At 39.4% G+C, this 23,564-nt stretch overlaps 1 protein-coding gene across 3 annotated transcripts in view; it reads right to left on the bottom strand.

Moving 5' to 3' along the window:
* DDX58 (DExD/H-box helicase 58) overlaps positions 1-23,564 on the bottom strand; it is a 59,637-nt gene that overhangs the window by 18,967 nt on the left and 17,106 nt on the right. Inside the window, exons 1-10 of one of the 3 annotated variants that reach the window (XM_046021687.1) lie at positions 21,412-21,826; positions 15,722-15,856; positions 10,782-10,963; positions 9,577-9,724; positions 7,994-8,116; positions 6,220-6,318; positions 5,648-5,801; positions 4,808-5,066; positions 3,697-3,859; positions 1,958-2,077 (exon numbers count right to left, since the gene is read on the bottom strand). In XM_046021687.1, the coding sequence (XP_045877643.1) occupies positions 1,958-2,077; positions 3,697-3,859; positions 4,808-5,066; positions 5,648-5,801; positions 6,220-6,318; positions 7,994-8,116; positions 9,577-9,724; positions 10,782-10,963; positions 15,722-15,856; positions 21,412-21,517 (1,489 nt within the window). In that variant the 5' untranslated portion in view covers positions 21,518-21,826. Of the gene's footprint in view, positions 1-1,957; positions 2,078-3,696; positions 3,860-4,807; positions 5,067-5,647; positions 5,802-6,219; positions 6,322-7,993; positions 8,117-9,576; positions 9,725-10,781; positions 10,964-15,721; positions 15,857-21,411; positions 21,827-23,564 lie in introns of those variants that run through there. The other 2 variants (XM_046021686.1, XM_046021688.1) reach the window with 2 other exon arrangements.

Here is a 23,564-nt window from a genome sequence, read left to right as displayed (position 1 = left end):
ACGTGGTCTCCCTACTTCTTGACTTGCCTCCCCCCAATTCACTGCCCACTCAGCAGAGAGAGTTTCCAACATTACAGATGAAACATTTTGTTACCCTACCACTTAAACGCTTTTAGTGGAGTCCTCTAATCAAAATCCTACCCAGCTCCCAGGATCCTCTGTGATCTAGCCTCTGCTTCTGATTCTCATCTCCAGCTGCTCTGCTTCCTTCATTTGACAGGACTAATGGACATCTTCCTACTCTCTCCGCTTTTCTGGCCTTTGCACATGCTGTTCCCTCTGCCTGAAACACACCTGATCACCACCACCCACCTACCCTTATCCCATTGTTTTATTATTCCTTATCTAACTTTGGCTTTACTGTTGGACTGGAAATGCCACAAGGGCAGGAGATTGTCTCAGGGTCCATGCTATCTCCCCATCAGCTAGCATACTGCTGAGCACTAAGTGGATGACAAGAGAATGAACATGTTTAAGGAACCGCTAAATCAAAGGACTGGAGTAGGGAAGGAGTGGAACATAAAACTGGAAAGATAAGTAGAACCAGACTATGCAGGCAGGGCCCAGACTGGCAGGTTAGAGGCTTAGAGAGCTTTGCTTGTAAGGCAGAGAGATTCAAGCAGGATACTGACGTAATAAAACTGGTATTTCAGAAAGATCAACCAGGTTACAGGGGGCGGAATGGAAAAATGAATGGGGGTGGTCAAACTAGCCAGATAGCTGTTAGCCTAAGTCCTAAAGAAAGCTGTGAAAGAGGAGAAGAGAAAAACCAAAGTAAGTGTGAGGAAAGGTGAATTCACAAACTCAACATCTCCAAAGCTGCTCCCCGTTCTGGAACCAGCACTCCCCACTGCTATACCAACAAGTGTGCAAGCCAGAAGCCTGGTGCAAGTCACCCCCCACTCCCACCCAAAACCATGAAATCGAACACTTCCTGTTTGCAGCGCTTGGCACAAGGCTCCTCCCTCCACTAGCTGTCTTGACTGCCTCTGGCCCTCTTTGTTCAGTGGTATCCTCATCACATCATGAATCATGTTAAAATCTTTAGATGCAGGGCGCCTGGGTGGCTCAGTGGTTTAAGCCTCTGCCTTCGGCTCAGGTCATGATCTCAGGGTCCTGGGATCGAGCCCCGCATCGGGCTCTCTGCTCAGTGGGAAGCCTGTTTCTCCCTCTCTCTGCCTGCCTCTCTGCCTACTTGTGACCTCTCTCTCTGTCAAATAAATAAATAAAATATTAAAAAAAAAAATCTTTAGATGCTTCCCCCTGCTTTTAGGACAAAGTCAAACTCAGTTTGGCCTCCCAGGCCTTTCCTGGTCTGGTCCCTGCCTCTGTAGCATCATTCCTTTCAGCTACTCATGTGTTAGGAGTACCCAAAATGCTTGCAGTTCCTGAAACCATTCCTTCAATGCCTGATGCCTTTTCAACCTCACTTGGTTGTCTCTCCTTAACTTGGCTGACTTCAAGACTGCCTCAGAAACCACTCCATCCCAAGAAGCTTTCCCTGCAGACCATTCCAGGCCAAAGTTCCCATGAGCTCCCAGGGCACCCAGGGTGTACCTCTTCCCTGCTGTGTGGAAGCTACTCACATCTGATTCTCATTATTTGACTGTGAGTTCCCCGAGGATAGGACTTTGTCTTTAACCTTGTTCTTTCCATTAAATGGCAAAATGAGTATCTGGTTAATGAATGAAGGAACAAAAGAGAGAAGAACAGAACTTGGTAACTTCACAAGAGAGTCTCAAAAGAAGAAAGAATTGAAGATCTCTGTCTGTTTCAATCTGAGCCATCAGGGAAATGGTGGTTTCATTCACATAAACAGGGAAGTCAGAACAGAAAGCTAATTTGGAAGATTAAGAAAGTCATGAACCAATTTAGATTTGGTATTTTTCAGTTATGTATGTCCACAGAGATTTACTTTGAATTTAAAAAGAAAAAAAGAAAAGGAGATTTATCTCACCAAGAGTTATGGTACCGAGTTCGTCAAAGATACTCTTTGCCAGACTCTCTGTCTCCCTCATCAGCTGAGATATGATGCATTTAAATCTGTCAGTAGTCCGAGATTCTACTTTCCTGAAAACTAGAGCCATCAAAACAAAGTGAGTATTTTTCAGGAAGAACACATCATAGTTCAAAGTAGGCATCTGCACACCTTTCTCTGCCTCTGTTACTTCTTCTGCAGGACTTGAGGCCCCAACCTCGCAGGCAGGTAGTCTAAATGATGTATCAAATGCTCAAAAACCTTGCAATAGCTCCCTCGGGCTTAGTGCACAGATTCTAACATCTCCATCTTTCATGGTCTAGGTCGAATCCAACTTCTCTTTCTGGCTTTCCTGTTACTCAGCATAGAGCCTCCATCCTGACAAGGCTGGTATCCATCCTGTCTCTGCAAATACAACACTTTCTAACCCTCTCTTCTCTGATTTTCTCCTTTCCCACCCAACCCCCAGAAGTGCTCATACTGTTCCTAAAATTCATTACTGCATTGTTTCAGCAGAAACTGCCTACCACGTGCTGTGTTCTGGTGATGAACAGTTGAAAAGAACACAGCCTGTGCTCCAGACAGGTCTGTGCTCTCAGGGGAGAGAAAGATACACAGCCAAATCAACATAGTAAAGAGCTGTGCCAGGTGACATGGAGCACAAGGAAAAACATCTCTGGGTCTTCCAAAGGAGATGTTGTGGGATAAACAGGGGGAGAGGAATGGAGGAAGAACAAGATGCACTTCAGGAAGTCAGAAGAATGCAACATGGTTGGGCGTATAGGGAGGGGGCAGAGGGGACTGGATTGCAAAGAAATTTGTACTTGATACTAAAAAGTTTAGATTGGGTACCTTCCCTAAACTCCTTATAGGAAGCTCCCAGAAAAGAACTGAACTGTCCCTATTTCATGTGTGTTTACTCTGCCTTATGCAATCCTACACTATCCCCAGAGCAAGGAGGAAGACACGTTATGTCTCCTCTTCTGCTCTCCCTAAATTCAAAAAAAAAAAAAAAAAATTGTATAAACTCAATGGAATTTAATAAATATTTGCAAGCCAATTTTTTAAAATATCATATTCTGATCTGAGGAAAAATGTGATTTCAACCCAAATCATCAGACACATATTCAAATAATGAATGATCACACAGCATCCTCCGCAAGCATGCAACACACAGAAGGACTGAGCCAGCTCTTGGCCATTTACATGCTTGGATTTTCTCATCATGTATCTCTCATTGTTAGTATCCTTTTAAGAACTTTATCAGAAACAGAACAAAAAAAAAAATCATCGGGGCGCCTGGGTGGCTCAGTGGTTTAAGCCTCTGCCTTCGGCTCAGGTCATGATCTCAGGGTCCTGGGATCTAGCCCCACATCAGGCTCTCTGCTCAGTGAGGAGCCTGTTTCTCCCTCTCTCTCTGCCTGCCTCTCTGCCTACTTGTGACCTCTCTGTCAAATAAATAAATAAAATATTTTGAAAAAATCATCAAACCAAGAGTAAGAATGTTTGCTTTTGACAGTCTACTCCTGAGGTTCATCCATTTACAGAGGATAGAGCTCAGTTGAGAGAACCATGAAGTGTAATTATTTTAAGTTTGGAGTGAAATATTTTCTACTAAAAAGAAAAAGTAAAAATTCAGTATTCATTCAAATGTCTCTGAGCTAAGAAAAGCAGAGGATAACAAAGTTCTAAAGGGCTTGTTATGGAATTCCACTCACACTTCTGGGGCTTATAAGCAACTTCTTCCAGTTCCTCCAAGTTGTCTTTGACTGTTGCTATCACCGCCGTGTCAAGAGAGGCACACAGTTTGCAGATATATTCCATGGCTTCATTTGTGTCTTTGGCATCCCCAGTGCCAACTGAGGCAGTCAGCCCAATGACCTGTGAGAAGCATACCAAATTGCCAGACATCTGGAAAACAGCATGCCATTTCCACAATTTCCCATGCAACCCTTTCCTGCTAAAGTAGGTTGTTTTTTGTTTTTTGTTTTATAATTATTTCAGATAAAGAGCAAGAACACAGTTGTTTTCCCCCTGATATTCTCTATGACATTGCAAATGGAAAGGTCACTGTTAGGCAAAGCACCAAACAGATGCAGGAATCACAACTTAACAACCATGAATTAGCAAAGAAACTAATGGTAGAACCCTTTCAAAGCAGGACTTCTCTCTTTTCTATCCTTGTGTCCCCCAAGATGTGTAGAACTAAAAGGAAAGGGACTGAAATCAGACACAACTCCATTCTAAAGGCAACCATGTCACACTGGCTGGGATCCAAGAACAAGTTCCTTCAGCTCTCTTTAAAGCTGGGAAACAACAGCTATTCAGAATGGTAGGTGTATGAATTCAGCAAGGGAACATTTGTAGGAAAAAAATGTATAAATTTTATACATATATATGTATAATATATAAATTTATATATATAAATTTAATATATATTTATATATAAATATATATTTAAAATATATAAATTTAAATATATAAATATATGTAAATATATAAATATATATTACACACACACACACATGTGTGTGTGTGTATATATTAGCTTAATGGTCACCTAATAATTTTTTTCCTACTTGAATAGCAACTCAGTAAATACTGAATAATTGACTCATTAGCAAGGAATCTAATTAACCACCAATTTTTTTCTAGAAGAAGAAGCTGTAAGAAATGTGACTGTTACTAAATTTTGTCTGCGGGTACCATGCTGAATTTCTTCTAACCTATGCTCCCTAAACAGACAGTTATTAGGGCGAGAGAACTTCATGCGCTGCAATACTGGTGTACTATAGCTCTTCTGAGAAATCCATCTGGCTCTGGAGATACCTGAGGCAGTGGGTCTGAAGATCCTCCAAGTTTCTGATCTATATAATTAAACATGATCATATTGTAAGGATGGTGTTTACCGGTGTTGTGACATTCATCAAATATCATCAAAGTAAAGACAGAGAGTGATGGAATGGTCCCATTTCTAAGGCTATTCACAAGAATCTGTGGAGTTAAAATGATGATGTCATTGTTCTCAACAATCTGTTCCACTGAGACAATCTCAGATGTTACTCCAGAAACACCTGCAACTTTATACCTGAGAAATGACAGAAAATTCCCTATTACTAACCATGATGTGAATGAGGAGCCATGAAGATATGAAACAGTAGCTCAGAGCATCAGTTGATTAAGTTCCCCCACCTCCAAAAGGAATATATCTGGAGACAAGTACTTAGTTTAGCACAGAGTCATACATACAGTTAAAGGTCAATAAATGCAAACAAATTTGTTTTTTTATGCAAATAAATAAATGCAAACAAAATGCAAAATTGCTAGCAAGTATGTTATTCTTTCAAGTCTTAAGAAAGAAAGTAGTACTTAAAAGAGTAATATTGAAGAAGTTATAAAGTCACTAAAAAGTTAAATGTGTCACTGAAATGTAAAATTGATCTCAAGTCATTTACTTACAAAGCAAGAGCTAACCAAAGGAGTTTAGGATTTCAAGCATACCTACCAAAGCATACTCGCATCCATGAAAAATTAATTACATCTAGATTATATAAAAGCTAAATCTATTATAAATTTTTGAATCCTAGCTTTCCAAATATTAAACAAAGTTGAGTACACACCAGTTACATGAAACCAGAGAAAAAGAAATGGATCAACTGTTACACCTACCCAAGTTTTTCAAAATAATCGGAGAACATGGATCTCTGCTGTTCATACAGTGGAAGTTGAACAGCAAAAAAGACAACTTTCCCCTTTTGTCCTTGTGGAAACTTTTTAAGATGATGTTCACATATAAGAAGGGAAACAAAGGTTTTTCCACATCCTTTTAACATACAAAGAAAAAGAAAACATGTAACTGATATTATACTAAAATATTTCTACAGAAAGGTAGTTATTTTTGGCTCCCCTAAAACCACCGCTCCAACTAATAAACTAGGAATGTCGATGGGTTAACTGCAGCAGAATTTGTACCAGGACAGAAAAAGACCAAGCTACTTCCTAGGTAATATGCAAATAAAATAGTCAAAGCATTGAGTAAGCTAAAACAGGGCATTTTTCTTTCCCTCCTCAGGTTCCTTAAAATACCTGAAGACTATGTTAGTGGGAAAATTTTCTCAAAAGATATATGGAACAAGGAAAAAATGGAAACTTGCCCGTTTTGTCCCAGTATTCAAATAAAGAAGAAAAAAGGGGGGGGGGGACACAGAAACAAACCACATAAGTAGTGGCAATCAGCTTACCGGTAGGAGCACATATTAATGTGTTTTTTCCTTCCTTAGCAGGCAAAGCGAGCTCAAGTTGGTAATTTCTTGGCTTCAGAGGCGTGCAGGTAAGAGAGGCTGCTATAATATAAAAGGGACAAAATTACCAAATAGTTACAGCTCTGAGGAATCAAGGGAAGAGCTATCTATCATCAAATAGACAGGAATTCAGATTTTAGCAAAAAGGGCGTCATTTAAGAAACTTTAGAATCCTTGTCTCTTGTTAACCTTTCCAGCCTCTGCACTGATGTGAAGTACAAACTTCTCCCTCAGTGACTAAGTACCAATGGCAAGAATTCTTTTAAAAAGCCACAAAGATTTCTTTCTTTTTTTTTTTTTTTAAAGATTTATTTATTTGACAGATAGAGATGACAAGTAGGCAGAGAGGCAGGCAGAGAGAGAGAGAGAGGAGGAAGCAGGCTCCCAGCCAAGCAGAGAGCCCGATGCGGGGCTCGATCCCAGGACCCTGGGATCATGACCTGAGCTGAAGGCAGAGGCTTTAACCCAGGCACCCCCAAAGATTTCTTTCTTAAATAATCTTGGAAGTCTAGTAAGGAGAAACTAAAGCAAAAATGGCCTAATTCAGGGCAAGACAGATGGCCGCTGGTTAAAAGGAAATAGTATATGGAACCAAACAACAAATCTCCTCCTAGATCTATGAAAAGCAACGAACTATCAACAATGACTTCCCAGAGCCATGGAAATAGTGAACAGCAACCATGCTCTCCAATTCTGCAGGCTTTTGTAGGGTATCTTCTCTCAAAATGACCAGAAGTTTCAAAAAATAACCAGAGGCGGGGCACCTGCTAGAAAAGACTTTAGAAATCATCTATTGACCCCAACCTATTTTAAAGAAAAGGAACATTTCTAAAAGGGTAAGTGAGTTCACTAAGGTCCCTTACATGTCAGAAAAATTTAAAGCAATTTACATTCAGTGATTTTACTCTGAAATGATTTAAAAAAAAAACCCAAAAACAAAAAACAAAACTTGTATCATTTGGTTGCAGAAGTAATCTGTAGATCTTCTTGCGGTGTTATCACCAAATCACACCTTTCTTCTCACACTACTCAGTATTAGTCAGAATGTCTTCCCTGATATCCTTTTGTAAAAAAAAACTTTTTATTGTGGCTCGTTATGCAACCTTCCGGTCCCCTCATGATAACATGCTTCTAGAAACAGAAGGTGGACCTTATAACTAAGTTATACAGTGCCTTTGTGTGAAATTAGAAAAAGGAGATCCTCTGGGAGGGTACAGCCCCTCTGTACTTATTTGGCAAAGAGCACAGGGTGGATCTCAGTCCCCACTCAAACTCAGCTGGGCACATTTGTTTAGTGCACAAACTTCATCAGCTTACAGGTCAGTCCTGGGATAGATAATAAAAGGAAAGTGAGCAAGTGACTCACAAACATTAGTGTTTCTTTAGAGAGCAGGGCTGACTTTGAATTGCATAGACACTAAGTTTCCAGGAGGACCCTATTTGCATTTTCAATATAGACATGCACATATGTTCTTAGTGACAAAAGAAAATAAAAGAGGCTGACAATAGCTTTAGAAGTGAGAAAACAATATTTTTAATTATAGAAAAAGTATCTATTTTAATATAAATTATATTTTCTTTAAAGAAAAATAAATGATCTTTTCTTTCTTTTCCTTTAAAACCTTTCATAACACTATGGCTTTGCGTACTGCAAGCCATGTTCCCACACAAAATACCTGAGGAATATCATTATGCAAAGAACAGTGCTGGGTACCTGAGGGCGGAGATGAGTTCTGACTAAGATTCTGGCATTCTGGTTCTTCCTTATAGAAAATCTGTAGGTCAGAAGTTTCCATTTCGTCATCCTCAAGAACTTTTGGTTCAACATTTTTTGCATCTGTATGAGACCAAAAGACACCTTAGAATTTTGATCTAATCTGATGATTGTCTTGAGAGCACAAGTCCTACAAAGAGGTCATACTCCTAAAATTCTCAAACTCCATTAAAATTTCTCACAACCACGCCCTTTACCTTCTAAAACAATGAAAATTTTTAAGATTTTATTTATTTATTTGACAGAGAAAGACACAGCGAGAGAAGGAACATAAGTGGGAGGAGTAGGTGTGGGAGAAGCAGACTTCCCGCCAAGCAGGGAGCCCAATCTGGGGCTCAATCCCAGGACCCTGGGATCATGACCTGAGCCAAAGGCAGACACTTAACGACTGAGCCACCCAGGTGTCTGGAGAAGAATCTTTTTGAGTGTGATGTCTCAATCTGGAGTCTGAACTCCAATATCATTTAGGGCTTAATTATCCAGCCTGTGGAACATGGGCCAGCAACTTCCTGAGCTTGTTAGAAATGCAGGCTCTTACATCCCTACTAAGTCAGAATCTGCATTTTAACAAAATCCCCAGGTGATTCTCACGTAAATTAAACAAGAGAAACACCACTTTGCAGACATTTATGGCTTCCATTCCTGACCTAATCCAAGAAATTAGATGGGTATTTATATAGACATTTTCTAGAACAACTTGTGATCTAAAGCAGCCCAGGACAAGGGAAGACCAAACAGTTGGTTTACCAAACTCAGACTTTAAAACAATGCTCTGAGCAGAATAGCTACAGGAAATCACATGACAGCACAGATACTAATCACAACATACTCCTTTTTCAATCCTGTTCTGGCTTAGTTCCCAATGGCTCAGGCAAGAGAAGTAGGCTGTCTCTATTATGATTCATCTGAACAGGGGGCAAGTTCTGGAGTTTGAACCTTCCACTCAAGAATTTTAAAGCTAGGGATGGCTGGGTGGCTCAGTCGGTTAAGCTGCTGCCTTCGGCTCAGGTCATGATCCTAGCATCCTGGGACTGAGTCCCCCATTAGGCTCCTTGCCAGGCAGGGAGCCTGCTTCTCTCTCCACCTCTGCCTGCTTGTGCTCTCTCTCTCTCTCTCTCTGACAAATAAATAAATAAATAAAATCTTTATTAAAAAAAAAACTTTTTAAAGCTATTTCTCTGATGATCTAAACCCAGAGAGTAAGCTCAGATTCTGCCTTCCCCAAATCCTTTGTGCCAGATGGGCTAATTCTGGATGAGAGCAGTTTGCCCTGGTCCATTTTAGGGGTTACACACAACCATATTACTTCTGTAGGCAAGTAGCCACTTGGTTCCAAGAACTCAATTTCATGCTGCTCTCTTACTAGAGATGTAGTCATGGGTGTCTGAAAGACAAAATGCCTCTGACACTCAGTGATGGACAGGAGGAATGAAAGAGGCCCTAAGTAGAACTATGAGAAAGGCAGAACATGTTTTCAGACTCTCCCAACGCCTCAGGGCCCTTCCCTGGAATATCCTACCCACCTTTGTCTATAATCCACAGTTCACTGAACTTGCTCTCTTCCATCTCCAAAGCAAGTTTCAAAGTTTTGGGCCAGTTTTCCTTGTCTGATCTGAGAAGGCATTCAACCATTTTCTCTGCTCCTGCCATCAGCCCCTTGTTGGAACACATCTAAGCAAGACAACTGGAGTTGATCAATCATTTTAAAAGTTTTCAAAAACCAAAGATGTACTGTATGGTGATTCACATAACACAGTTAAAAAAAAAAAGTTTTCCTTTTGGGTGTTTTTATTGAAGAAATAGCAATTCAAGCACTATCTGATTTAAATTCATTGTATACTGTGATACTGTGGTTCAATAGGTCTTATTCATGACCATTTTTTGCCCCATCCAACACAGTGTCTTTTAAGACACCCTTTCTTTTGTCTTTGTCTTTCCACGTGGCAATGCTAGGTCAAGCCAGGTGCTCCCAATCCTCTGAGACATTTTACCTATCTCTATCATCATATTAGCAATATTAGGAAACAATCCATTTGACAACCATTCAGACTATGGGTGTATTGGCAGAGAGATATTTCGGAGAATATAACAAAATACTAACAATATTTTTTTTCAGGGTAATGGGACCTACATGATTTTTATTATTCATCATAAAAACTAAAATTAATCAAGCACTTATTATTATGTGTCAGGCATACGTAAGCACTTTACATACATTATCTCATTTAATCCTTCTAAAAATATCATGTTAATAAGGTAATATTATTTCCATTTTACATGAAGAAATAGGTTTAGAGAAACTAACTTGCCTAAGATCATACTAACAGTAAATGGATGAACTAGGATTCTAACAAAATTTGTGTGCAGAGCCTGAATGCTCAACCATGAGAGTCTATAGTTGTTTGTTCTTTTTATGTGCTAACTTGTTCAACTTTGCTTAAATTTCTATAAAACATTATTCACAAAGTCATAATAATTTTAACTGAAAATAGGCCAAACCTGAAAAAAACTCATGACATTAAAAATTACTCAGTTCACAACTAAAATACTATTTCAGGTAATTATGCCTTAGATTTGAGGACTTCTGTGGATTTCAACGATCTTTCTCGGGTCTAAATCAGTGAAGAAAACAGAAGACATTTCCCATGTTCAAATTACCTCCCCCCAATTTAGTATTTTATATTAAATTAATTATAATTAACTAATTGTGTTAAATACATTAAGTTACCTGTATAATTTCTTCGCACTCCTGACTAATTAAACATTGGGATATTTTAGGAAGGATATCTTTTGGATTAACTGTGGTTTTAAATTCTGGTTGTAAACGCTTTAGAAGCGATCTGTACTCCTCCAGACTTTCAATTTTTTGGAAATTCCAAGTTTCAATGGCTTCATAAAGTCCAGAATAACCTGCAAAGAAAGAAGAAAATGGGGGCTTTTATGAAACCCATTAAAAGATATTTTAAGATTGTTATCATAGGAATTAGTTTGAATGTATAGCAAGAGAACTCAAAAGATATCTGTATAGCGCCTCAATAATTAATGATCTTTCAAAAAAGAAAACTCAACATTTATTATAAGCACCCACCATTTTAGGTCCTCTAACAATGTTTATAATCTCTTAGGAAAAAGTGCTAAGGATAATGTGAACTCTTACTTTTGGTCTCAGTATAAAATTTTCCTTCCAAAGTGCCCCATGGACTTCGCTACAACCTCTGACTTGTCCTCCAGTGAGTCAAATCATCATGCAATTCAGTATCTTCCCAGAGCAGAGTAGCAAAGCCAGCAAAACGAAATATAAGTCTTAATTCCTGTCCCATAGGAATTTAACCTTCTACATTACACCCAGAAAAGAATATTAAGTATAATGGGGAACTTGAGGAGAAAAAAAAATTATTTCCAACTGTAATAATTCAAGAATGCTTCTTCAATCTAAGGTTCTCAAACAAAATCACCAGATTTGTCTGACTACACAGCACACACTCTTCATTTGGCTATAAAGAGCATACCAACAAAATGAACACATGGGACTCCATTACCCAACTTAACAACTAGAATTTCCCAATACTTCTGTGAGAATGTGCTTCCTTTTTTCCCAACCTTCCAACTCCCTGCAGAGAGACTACCATCCTGTATTTGATGTACTACTCCCTTCATTTTTTTGAATAGTTACATGGTATACACTCATTCCCTCAACAATGTATCTCCAGGAGCACCTGGGTGGTTCACTCAGTTAAGCGTCTACCTTCTGCTCAGGTCATGATTTCATGGGTCCTGGAATGGAGTCCCAGGTAGGAGCTCCCTGCTCAGCGGGAAGTCTGCTTCTCCCTCTGCCTTTGCACCCTCCCACCCCCGTTCATGTGTGCTCTTTTGCTCTTTCAACTAAATAATCTAAAAAAAATTTTTTTAAATAAAGACTTTAAAAAAAAACAATATATGTTTAGTCTTGTTTGTTTGGAGCTTCATATTGACATCCTACTAAATGTAATTTTCTCTGCTTTTTAAAAAGTTTAATATTACATTTCAAAGCTTCACCTGTGTTGTCATCTGCAGCTGGGTTCATACATTTTCATTGCAGTACAGTAGACCACCATGTGACTATTATAGAATGTTATTATCCATTTTCTTCTTGAAGGACACTGGGTTGCTTCCAGTTTTATTTGGTTGCTTGCTTGCTTCTGTTATTACAATTATTCTATGAATATTCTTTAATCAGTATGCTGCAATATATGTGTTAAGAGTTTTTCTAGGGCACATACTTAGAGTGAAACTGTTGGGCAGGGGAATACAAGAGTTCAGTTGAACTATGTAAGATGATGACACATTGGTTTATTGTTGTTTTAAGATTTTATTTATTTGACAGACAGAGATCACAAGTAGGCAGAGAGGCAGGCAGAGAGAGAGGAAGGGAAGCAGGCTCCTCGCTGAGCAGAGAGCCCACCGTGGGGCTCAATCCCAGGACCATGGGATCATGACCTGAGCTGAAGGCAGAGGCCTTAACCCACTGAGCCATCCAGGCGCCCGACACATTGTTTTTCAAAAAAATTTTATTAATTTACACTCTGTATAATGACACTTAAGATTTCCCATAATTAAATAACCTCTTCAACCCTTAGCATTATTGGACTTCCTAAGTTTTGCTGTCTAGTAGTTAATAAAATGCTACCTCACTGAATTCCTAATTCACAATTCCCTAATTGCTATTTGGGCTGACAATCTTTTCACATGTTTATCAGCCTTTCTTTTTTTAAAAGATTTTATTTATTTATTTGACAGACAGAGATCACAAGCAGGCAGAGAGGCAGAGAGGAGGAGGCAGGCTCCCCGCTGAGCAGAGAGCCCAATGTGGGGCTCAATCCCAGGACCCTGGGACCATGACCTGAGCCAGGACCCTGGGACCACGACCTGAGCCGAAGGCAGAGGTTTTAACCCACTGAGCCACGCAGGCGCCCTTTATCAACCTTTCTTATTTCCTATTCTTTATTACGTAAGTTCACACTTTTGCCCTGTAGATGTTTTCTTTCATTTTCTAACTTATTTTAAAACCTTTTTAATATATTCTAGATATTAATCTTTTTGGTGATTATATATTTTGCAAATATTCTCTTCCAGTTTGTGCCTTGTTTTTTCATTTTCTTTCATGTCTGACAAAGAGATGTTTTTAATTTTAATGTCAACAAATATATCAGTTTGTCTTTTATGGATAATGTTTTAATGTTTGTTTCACAAATCCTGCCACACCCCAAGGTCATAAAATATTATTCTAAATTATTTTCTAAAATTGCTAAATTCTGGCTTTTAGAATTAAGTCTTTAATTCTCGTGAATTCATTTTGTGGCTATGTGTGAATGGAATGAGCTAAGGAATAAAAATATATTTTACATGGATATGTAATTTAGGGTTCCTTTGGGTTTTAACATTATGCTGTTTATAATGGCCCACTGCAATTTTATTAAAACCCCTCCATTCCTTTTTTTTTTTTTTTAAGATTTTATTTATTTGAGAGAGAGAGAGAGTGCAGAAGTAGAGAGTCAGAGGGAGAAGCAGACTCCCTGCTGAGCAGGGAGCCTGATGCAGGACTCAATCCTGTGACTCCAGGATCATGACCTGAACCAAAGGCTCAACCAACTGAGCCACCCAGGCACCCAAAACCCCTCCATTCCTAATGATCCTCCTTTTCCGCTGATCTCAAATATATCAAGTTTTCATAACTATATGAGTTTAATTGAAGGCTCTTTATTCTGTACCATTGGTCAGTTGGTCGATGCCAGGACCAATATTATGCTGTCTCAACGCCTAGCATAAATTTTGCTATTTATAAGTGGAAACCCCAGCCTACTTAATTCTTCTTCTTTAGGAAATGTCCTAACTATTCTTGGATCATAATTCTTCCTTTTACCTTTTAGAATCATTTAGAAATTTGTCAAGCACATGAAAAAGCATGTAGGATTTTTATTAAAATTGTATTGAATATAGAAATCAATGTTGGAAGAGCAGATATTTTTATGGTATCAAGACTTTCTCTCAATGTGCATGGGTCTATATCTCCACTTACATAGGACTTCTTTAATATCTTTCAATAACATTTTATCATTTGCTCCATTTGAACTTTACACATCTTTTGCGAGGTTTTTCCTAACTATATTACAACTTCTATGACCATTCTAAGTGGTATTCATTTTGGACTACATTTTCTATTTGCTTCCAGTGGCTAGAAATACAACTAATATTTGTGCTTTATTTATTTTTATTACAGTATAATTAACATACAGTGTTATATTAGTTTCAGTGTGTAACACAATTGAACAATTCTATACATTACTCAGTGCTCATCACAAAAGTGCACCCCTTCACCTGTTTCACATGTCTCCCTACTTACTTCCCTTCTGGCAGCCATCAATTTGGTCCCTATATCTAGGAGTCCAGTTTTCATTTGTCTCTTTTTTATTTTGTTCATTTTGTTTCTTAAATTCCCCCATGTAAGTTTATCTTTCTCTAACTTATTTCATTTAGCATTATATCCTCTAGATCAATCCATGTTAGTGCAAATGGCAAGATTTCATTCACTTTTATGGCTAAGTAATATTCCATTGTATATATATATCACATCTTTATCCATTCTTCTATGGATGGACATTTGGGTTACTTCCATATCTTGACTACTGTAAATAGTATTGCGATAAACATAGAGGTAACTGCATCCCTTCGAATTACTATTTTCATTCTCTTTGGGTAAATATCCAATAGTGGAATTACTGGATCATATGGTAATTCTATTTTTAATGTTTGGGGAGCCTCCATACTGTTTTCCACAGTTGCTGTAGCGGTTTGCACTCCCACCAATAGTGCATGAGGGTTCTTTTTTCTCCACATCCTCTCCAATGCTTACTAGTTCTTGTGTTGGCCATTCTGACAGGTGTGAGGTGATATATCATTGTGCTATCTCAATATCTCATTGTGGTTCTTGTTTGTATTCCCTGATGATTAGTGATATTGAGCATCTTTCCATGTGTCTGTTGGCCATCTGTATGCCTTCTTTGGAAAAATGTCTATTCGTGTCTTCTGCCCATTTTTTAATCAGATCATTTAATTTTTTGGTGTTGAGTTGTATAAGTTCTTTATATATTTTGGATATTAACCCTTTATTGGATATGTCATTTGCAAATATCTTTTCCTACTCAGTAGGTTGTCTTGTTTTGTTGATGGTTTCCTTCGCTGTGCAAAAGCTTTTTATTTGGTGTAGTTCTAATAGTTTAATTTTGCTTTTATTTCCCTTATTGAAGGAGATAAATCTAGAAAAATGTTTCTATATCTGATGTCAAAGATATTACTGCCTATTTCTTCTAGGAATGTTATGGTTTCTGTTCTTACATTTAAGTTTTTAATCCATTTTGAGTTTATATTTTTGTGTATGGTGCAGAAATGCAACTAATTTTTGTATACTGATCTTATACCTGATAAACTTGTTAAATACTTCCAATAATCTCTCTGCAGATTCCTTTGGATATTTCAGGTAGATAATTATGTGACTAAGAGTAATCTTTACATTGCCTCAGATTAAGAGACATGAGACACATGAAGATAGCTCAAAATTAATAACATTTCACTTTTACAGCATTCTGAAACAGTTAATATCCTCTGATTCATGAGTAAGAAGAATGAACTAACCTGCATGACCAAGGGCGTCCAAAAAGCCACGGAACCAGCCTTCTTCCTGGAGCTCCAATAGAAACTTAAGAAAAAGTGAGGCAGCCTCCATCGTACCTTTATTGTTTTTCTCAGCCTGAATATGCTGCAACTCATCTACAAACAGAAGCAAGAGGGGCTCATCAAACTGCACAACTAATCACTGGAAGACAAACCTGAAAAGAGCTGTCGGACTTTCTCAAATAGGGACGGCAATTGTAACATATTCCATTATGGGGTAGGAACTACAAGAAGCTAGCAAATTCTCTGTTCAGACAGATGATGCTCATTCTTCACCAACCATCCTTCCCTCCCATCCCCCATCCTCTCTAGGAACTTCTCTTAGTTTGGTGTGGAAGTGTGGGAACATATTCCAGGGCAATCCTTTAAAAAGGGAGCTTCTTTTTTTTTTTTTTTTTTTAAATTTGATAGAGAGATCACAAGCAGGCAGAGAGGCAGGCATAGAGAGAGGGGGAAGCAGGCTCCCCGCTGAGCAGAGAGTCTGATGCCGGGCTCAATCCCAGGACCCCGAGATCATGACCTGAGCTGAAGGCAGAGGCTTAACCCACTGAAGGCTCCCCTAAAAAGGGAGCTTCTTAATGGTGTATGAAAAAGTACCCCCATAACAAGTCACTATTAACACTGTATTAGGTAGAAGAAAAATGGCTTCCTCCAACACTTTTTTTTTTCAAGACTTTATTTATTTATTTGACAGACAGAGATCACAAGTAGGCAGAGAGACAGGAGGAAGCAGGCTCCCAGCCAAGCAGAGAGCCCAACGCGGGGCTCGATCCCAGGACCTCGGGACCATGATCCCAGGATCCCAGGACCATGACCCAAGCCAAAGGCAGAAGCTTTAACCCACTGAGCCACCCAGGTGCCCCTTCCTCCAACATTTTGATACTCCCTTGTTCAAAAGTCTAAATTAATTGCAGGACTACAAGATTGTGAGGACAGGACTACCTCCATGGCATCTTTAATTACACCAGACTCAAAATGGAGAGTTAGAAATAAAAAGATACTTTCGTGGTCCTCTTTCCAGGTTTTTGCTTAGACAGAAATATGGGAGAAAAGAAAAAGCAAGAGGAGTTAAAAAGAAACATAAGGTCAGGGAGCAGAAAACTATCCACCCAGTTGCTGATGGTCACACGACTTCGTGTGTGTGTATCTCCACGTCTGGGCAGTGGTTGCCTACATATGACCTGACATTTGACAGTGTTCCTTTTTTCCCTCCTTATTATCAGTGGAGTGTAAATTCCAAGGAATAAGCCAGTTGTATCCTCAGAGATTAGAAGAGGACCTTTTAGTACATAACAGACACTCAACAAAGGTATACTGAATGGATGAAGAAAGGAAGGGATAGTGTCCTTCTCTGCCAAGGTCTCTGTCTTGGAACAATAATATTTTAATGTGTAAAACCCAATAGTTTTTAGAGTTGTGGATCTATCACCACTATCTAATTTTAGTACACTGTCATTACTGTAGAAAGAAATCTTGTAGCCCTTAGTAGTCACTTCCACCTCCCTTCCCCTTAAACCCAGGCAACCATTAATCCACTTGGGCCTCTACAGACTTGCCTGCTTTGGACATTTCATACAAGTAAAATTATACAATATGTGGTTTTTGTAACTGGGTTCTTCCACTTAGCATAATGTTTTCAAGGTTCATCCAGTTGCAGCTAGTAACATTCCATTATATGGATGCACTACAGGTTGTCTACCCATTGACGAGTTAATGAGCACTTAAATTGTTTCCACATTTGGGCTATTATGAATAGCAATGCTATGAACAGCCATGTACAAGTGTTTTTGTGAACATATGTATTCACTTCTCTTGAATTTGTGCCTAATTGTGAGATTGCTAGGTCATACAGTAATTCCATCTAATACTGTCAGGAATTATCAAACTGCTGTCCAAGGGAGCTGCACCATTTTACATTCCCCGCAGCAATTAATGAGAATTCCAATTTCCAAATATCCTCGCCAACACTTCTCTTTTTTTTTTAAGCTATCTATATTGGTTTTCCATGGCTGCAGTAACAAATTAGCACTAACTGGTGGCCTTAAAATAACAGGAACTTATTCCCTCACAGTTCTAGAGACCAGAAGTCTGAAATCAAGATGTTGGTGGGCTACGTTTCCTTTGAAGGCTCTGTGGGACAATAAAACCCTTCCTGCGCCCATTGGCCATTGGCATGCCTTGATTTGTGACCACATAAAATCTTTGCCTCTTTCTTCACATTATCTTCTCCTCTGTTTGTCTTGTGGCTGCATCACTACAGCCTCTGCCTCTGTTTCCACATGACCTTACCTTTGTGTCTTTGCATGCCTATCTTCTTATAAACATACCAATCACATTGATTAGGATCCCACCCTACTCCAGTATAATATCATCTTAACTAATGACCTCTATATAAAGATCCTATTTCCAAGTAAGGTCACATTCTGAGGTCCTGGGGCTTGGGGAAGACACAATTCAACCCATAATAGCAACCTATCTTGTCACCTATCCCAACTCTTCCAGGCACACAATTCTATTCCTTTGAGAGAGTTAATTATGTTCCTAAACCCCATCCTCAGAGCTTGATTCTTGGTCCCAGGTCTCCCTGCTGTTTGTTCTTTCCTTACACATGCTACCAGCCATTACTGACACTCCACATGAAGGTTCAGACATTTCCCAGTCACAGCTGAACCCATCCCAATTGAACTGTCTTGCTGTATCAGGGCAGTTTAGCTTTTCTCTGCACATGGTCAGGCCCGTCCTGGTGCTACCTGGCCCGATAACTGCTCCTAAGTAGTGCTACTTTCCTCAAAAGCACTGGGAGACCAATGCAGGAAAAATTCTATTTTTGGCTGTCAGCATTTCCCACTACCTTTGCCATGCTGGCCACTCTGTGATGCCATCCTCAGCTTCCCAAGGTAGAATTTCTTCATCTCTTCTCTGTGCTTTCTTGGTCTCTTTACATGCTTCTGACTAGAGCACTGACAATGCTCTATATAGTTTTTTATATATATACATATATATACACACATACATATACATATATATGTGTGTGTGTATATACACACACACATAGTATATAGTACTCTGTGTGTATATATGTGTGTATATGTATATATATATATACTCTTTATATACTGTATACACATTATATACTATATATACTCTATACATACAGTATATATACATACAGTATATATACTCCATATATACAGTTATATAGTAATTGAGTGTCTATCTTTCCGCATTGACTGTAATCATTTACATGTTATATTCATTTTTGCCTTCATCTTTGTATTCTCATCCTCAACAAAGTCCCTGGCTCATACATGTATCCAGAGAATGTTACTAAAGAAATGGATAAATACTCAGAATACTGCTCCCTCCCATACTACTACCCAGGACCCCTCCAGGATAACGGTAAGCTTTTGAATCCAAAGGGATACTGCAAAAAATTTGGAGCCCACAACCTGGTCTACCTTGAAACATCCTGGATAACCTATGAATAAGCAAAGCCCCGCAGTATCCTAGTCACCATGCAAGCTCTCCAGAAGACACATGGCTTCAATTCTCCTTTCCCAAGATTCAGCTAAAGCACAATACCCAACACGTGGAGAGGATTATGGTAAAAGGCATACTGGACATTGCTGGTGTAATTTAAACATATTGGTGTACTTGTGAGTGCATGGGGGAATGTATATGGGCATAAGGAGAGTATGAATAAGCTCCCACTTATAAAAGCAAAAAAATGAGTCAAAATATTTATATCCAGCCATAACTCTCATTTCTCAGCTCCCTGACTGAATACTGACTGCTAGAATATACTTGTCACAATTAAGGTTAACTAATAGAATCCTGAGATTCCAAAGCATCCAAAAACAAAAGAAAAAGAAAAAGGGGGACAGAGAAACTTTATCAATCTAACACAAAACAGAAAAAGATGGGAAGAAAGAAAAAAGTTTATGGATACATGTACACATGATAAAGTATAAAGAAATGAACAGGAAAGATTATAAGACAGCTAAATGATAACAGCTTCCTCTGGGAAGGAGCTGGAAATAAAAACTCTATAGTGTCTTTAACATTCAAAAATAAGACAATATCACATAGAGTGTTCTTCAGTTTGCTGTCTCTATTTACCTTTTGGTATTTTTATTGTAATTGCTTTATAACTACAAATTAGAACTATATATTAAAAACTATGCCACCTTTGCACACTATAGTTTTCCAGCAGAGCACTTACCATGTTTTGCATCTATGGTTTATTTAGTAACCTGCCTTCACATATGCATTCTGATCTCTATTAGGGGCCATTTCTATCACACTCACCATGGATTTCTCAGTTCTTAACAGGACACTTCTTATTAGATAATATGTGTAGTAATACGAGTCAATTCTCTCCATTGCAAACACAATGTCTAAAACATTTGAGCTGCTTGAATCGCACGTGAGTGCAAGAAAGAATGGGATTCACACCAGTTTGTTAGCATTTCATTTATGGCAAGGTTTCTTTTTTTTTTTTTTTTTAAGATTTTATTTATATATTTGACAGATAGAGATTTCAAGCAGGCAGAGAGGCAGGCAGAGAGAGAGAGGAGGAAGCAGGCTCCCCACAGAGCAGAGAGCCCGATGCGGGGCTCGATCCCAGGACCCCGAGATCATGACCTGAGCCAAAGACAGCGGCTTAATCCACTGAGCCACCCAGGTGCCCCTATGGCAAGGTTTCTAAAAGAGATGTCCTGAACACTCTTCAGGGGCCCAAGCTACTGTGCGGTCATCAGGATGTTCCTTTGTTACCTCTCTCTGAGCACAAACAAAGCAGAAGCCCACTTTTGTTGGTGGTATTCTTTCACTCCTCACTCCTCAAGGTGTAACTTTGCAGAGCAATTAGGATTCAAATTACCTTTCTGCTTTCACTCAGTTTCCCAAAACTGCCTCACATTGGGAAAGATTTTTAGGCACTTGGAGCCTGAAAAGGAGTTGCCAGATCCCTTCCTCATTTCAACTCCTTCCAGGTACTACCTCCTTTTTCCTCTTTGCTCAAAGCCTCTCCTCATCTCCAGCACAGTGTTCCTGGATTCAGATTTAAAGTGGCATTCATCCATCACCAGATGTCTCAAAAGCTAGACAAAAACACCAGAAGTGAAGTCTGCAGCCATTCAGTCCACACAGCCTTGCCCCTCTCAAGCTTCCAGTTACTCCTAAGTGCAATTCAGACCTGGCAAAAGTAACTGTCAATTACCTTGGAGCTCTGAGAGCATTTTATAGTCATTTATGTACATCTGTCCTCACCAGTAAATCTTGGGCTGCAAGTATGTTAAAGAAGGTCCTATATCTCACTCCTGAATCTCTGTCAGTATAAAGTTGAAGGCATCCTAGACTTAATCATTAGAGAAAATAAATAAAATGGACAATGGTTTGTTTCCCCAGCTTTCAACCTAAATAGATGTGCAATCCTACACAAGTCATTTCACTTCTCTGGGACTTTTTCTCCATCTGGACCTCCAAAGGCTCCTCCAATTCTCCTGGCAATCTCCAGTCTAAAAATGCCGTTAGGATCTTGCCTCAACACCGGCGTTTCTACCGGGCTACCTGACGTTAATTAAAAGGGGGAAAACAAGTCCTGAGTTGTTTCCTTCTCCAAGGAGCAGGTGTCACTGGGGACCACTCACCGTCCTTAAACCAGGGGGCCATGTAGCTTAGGATGTAGGTAGGGTCCAGAGTCTTCATGACATAATCCCGGAAGGCGTGCAGATTCCGCCGATCCTCGGCCGACATGCCGGCAGTTGGCTCCCTCGCCAGGGCCGCACTGCCTTCAAAGGCCTGGCGACTGCCGGCTTGCACGGATCTTCTAAGAAGCAGACCCAGTGCTGAGAGGCGGAGCCGCTGGGAAACCTCAGCCGCAGACGGGAAATCGAAACTGCAACTAGCAGCCTGCGGGCTGGGGTGAGTCACAAATGCTGGATGGCTGCAGGTCCCCGCCTCCCCAAACGCATTTTCCCGAGCTTTCACGTCCTCTGGCTACCTAGTTTGCCAATCCCTGTGCACTCGCTCACCCAGAGGGACTACTTTTTTCATTTTGCTTTTATATCAGGAAAGGTTAGACTCAATAAAACGCACAGATTTTAAGTTAGACTCAATAAAACGCACAGATTTTAAGTGTATTATTCCATGAGCTCTGAAAAATGTGTATGGGTGTAACTGCTTCCTCCAGGTCTTATAGGTCATATGGTAAGTGCATGTTTAACTTCACAGAAACCTGCCACCTGTTTTCCAACGTAGATGTACTACTTTGTATTCCCACCGGTAAAAATAAGAGCTCCAGTAGATACACATTGGTCAATTTGCCATTTTGGTCGGTGTGGAATAGTGTTTCACTGTGGTTTTAACTCCTGTTAATGATGTGAGCACGTTTGCATCTATTTATTGGCCATTCATTCCTCTATCTTCTTCTGTGAGGCATTTGTTCCCATCTTTTGCATGATAGAGTTTTCTTTGTACTACAGATTTACAACTTATTTATGCTGGATATGAGCCCATTGTCAAATACATGTATTCTAAATACCTTCTCCTAGTCTGACTTACCGCTTAATTTTCTTAAAAGTGTCTTTCAAGCAAATATGAAATGGTACAAAGAAAGCAAATGGAGTCATAAGACAAAATACTGGAGGTTGGAAAAAACTATTTTAATACAGTGGTAAGGGCATACCTCTCTGGGTCAGTTACATTTCAGCTGAGTCCTTAGGAATGAGAAGGAATGAACTATTCAAAAAAGTAGGAAGAGAGGGCTTCCTTGCAAGGGGACAGAAAGCACAAGTGAGTCAAAGAGAAAAAGTGAACAAGGGATATCCCTTCTTGAACAAGGGATAAATGGCGTGCAGTGCTGAAATGGTAAATAGGGCCTTGTAAGGAAATGGATAAAGGAACACACTGCAGGATTTTAAGCAAGGAGTAACATAATTTGATGACTTTTTTTTTTCTTTTTTTAAGACTTTCTCTCTGGCTCTTATGCAGAACAAGTAGATCAATCAGAGCACAGATAAGCACAGTGGCGGTGGAGAGTATAAGAAATGAAATGTTTCAGATATAGATAGAATTGAGTGAACAGCAGTGGAAAGGAAGAGGAGGAAAAAAATATGCATCAAGGATACATTCCAGGCATCTGGTTTGAGCAACTAGAATGGCAGCACCATGACTAAAATGGAGAAGACAGGTTTACAACTTACTATATCCTAGTGTGGAAGATAGGCAAGAAAGTAAATAACAGTGAGTTCAGGAAGGAGAATAAGCAGGATAATAAAGCAGGATAAGGGAATAAACAGTAATGAGGGCTGTTTATAGAAGATGAGCTAATCCGGGAAGGCCTAAAGGAAATGAGAGAGAATGTCATTTGGGTGAAGAGCATTCTACTAAACAAGCAAAGCACAAAGGAGAAAAAAAAGTACCAAAAAAAACAGGAGTCAACCAGGCCTGCCACAGAAAAAGGAGGTGAGCAGAGTCGCTAGAGTGAAGTGTGCTGGGGAAAGAGAGGAAGGTGGCCTAGGCACTTCACACACAGCCTGACAGACCACAAAAAGGACTTTGGCTTTGATTTTAAACATGATGGGAAGCCATGGCAGGATTTGAGAGGTAATGTAAGATCTGTTTTTAAAGGATCACTGTGGTTGACTGGAAGAAAACAAGCTGCCGGAGGACCGGGTGGAAGCCAAGTAACCAGGTAAGAAGCTGGTACCAGCACTAGCCCAAGTGAGAAATGACGGCATCTTGGATCAAGATCAAAGCTGTGGAAGGGGTAAAATTGCAGGATATATTATCTTAAATCACA

Source organism: Meles meles, chromosome 11 (assembly GCF_922984935.1).
Source record: "Meles meles chromosome 11, mMelMel3.1 paternal haplotype, whole genome shotgun sequence".
Lineage (NCBI taxonomy): Eukaryota > Metazoa > Chordata > Mammalia > Carnivora > Mustelidae > Meles > Meles meles.
Note: the sequence above shows the minus strand (reverse complement) of the source record. Positions and strands in the feature narration are given on the sequence as shown.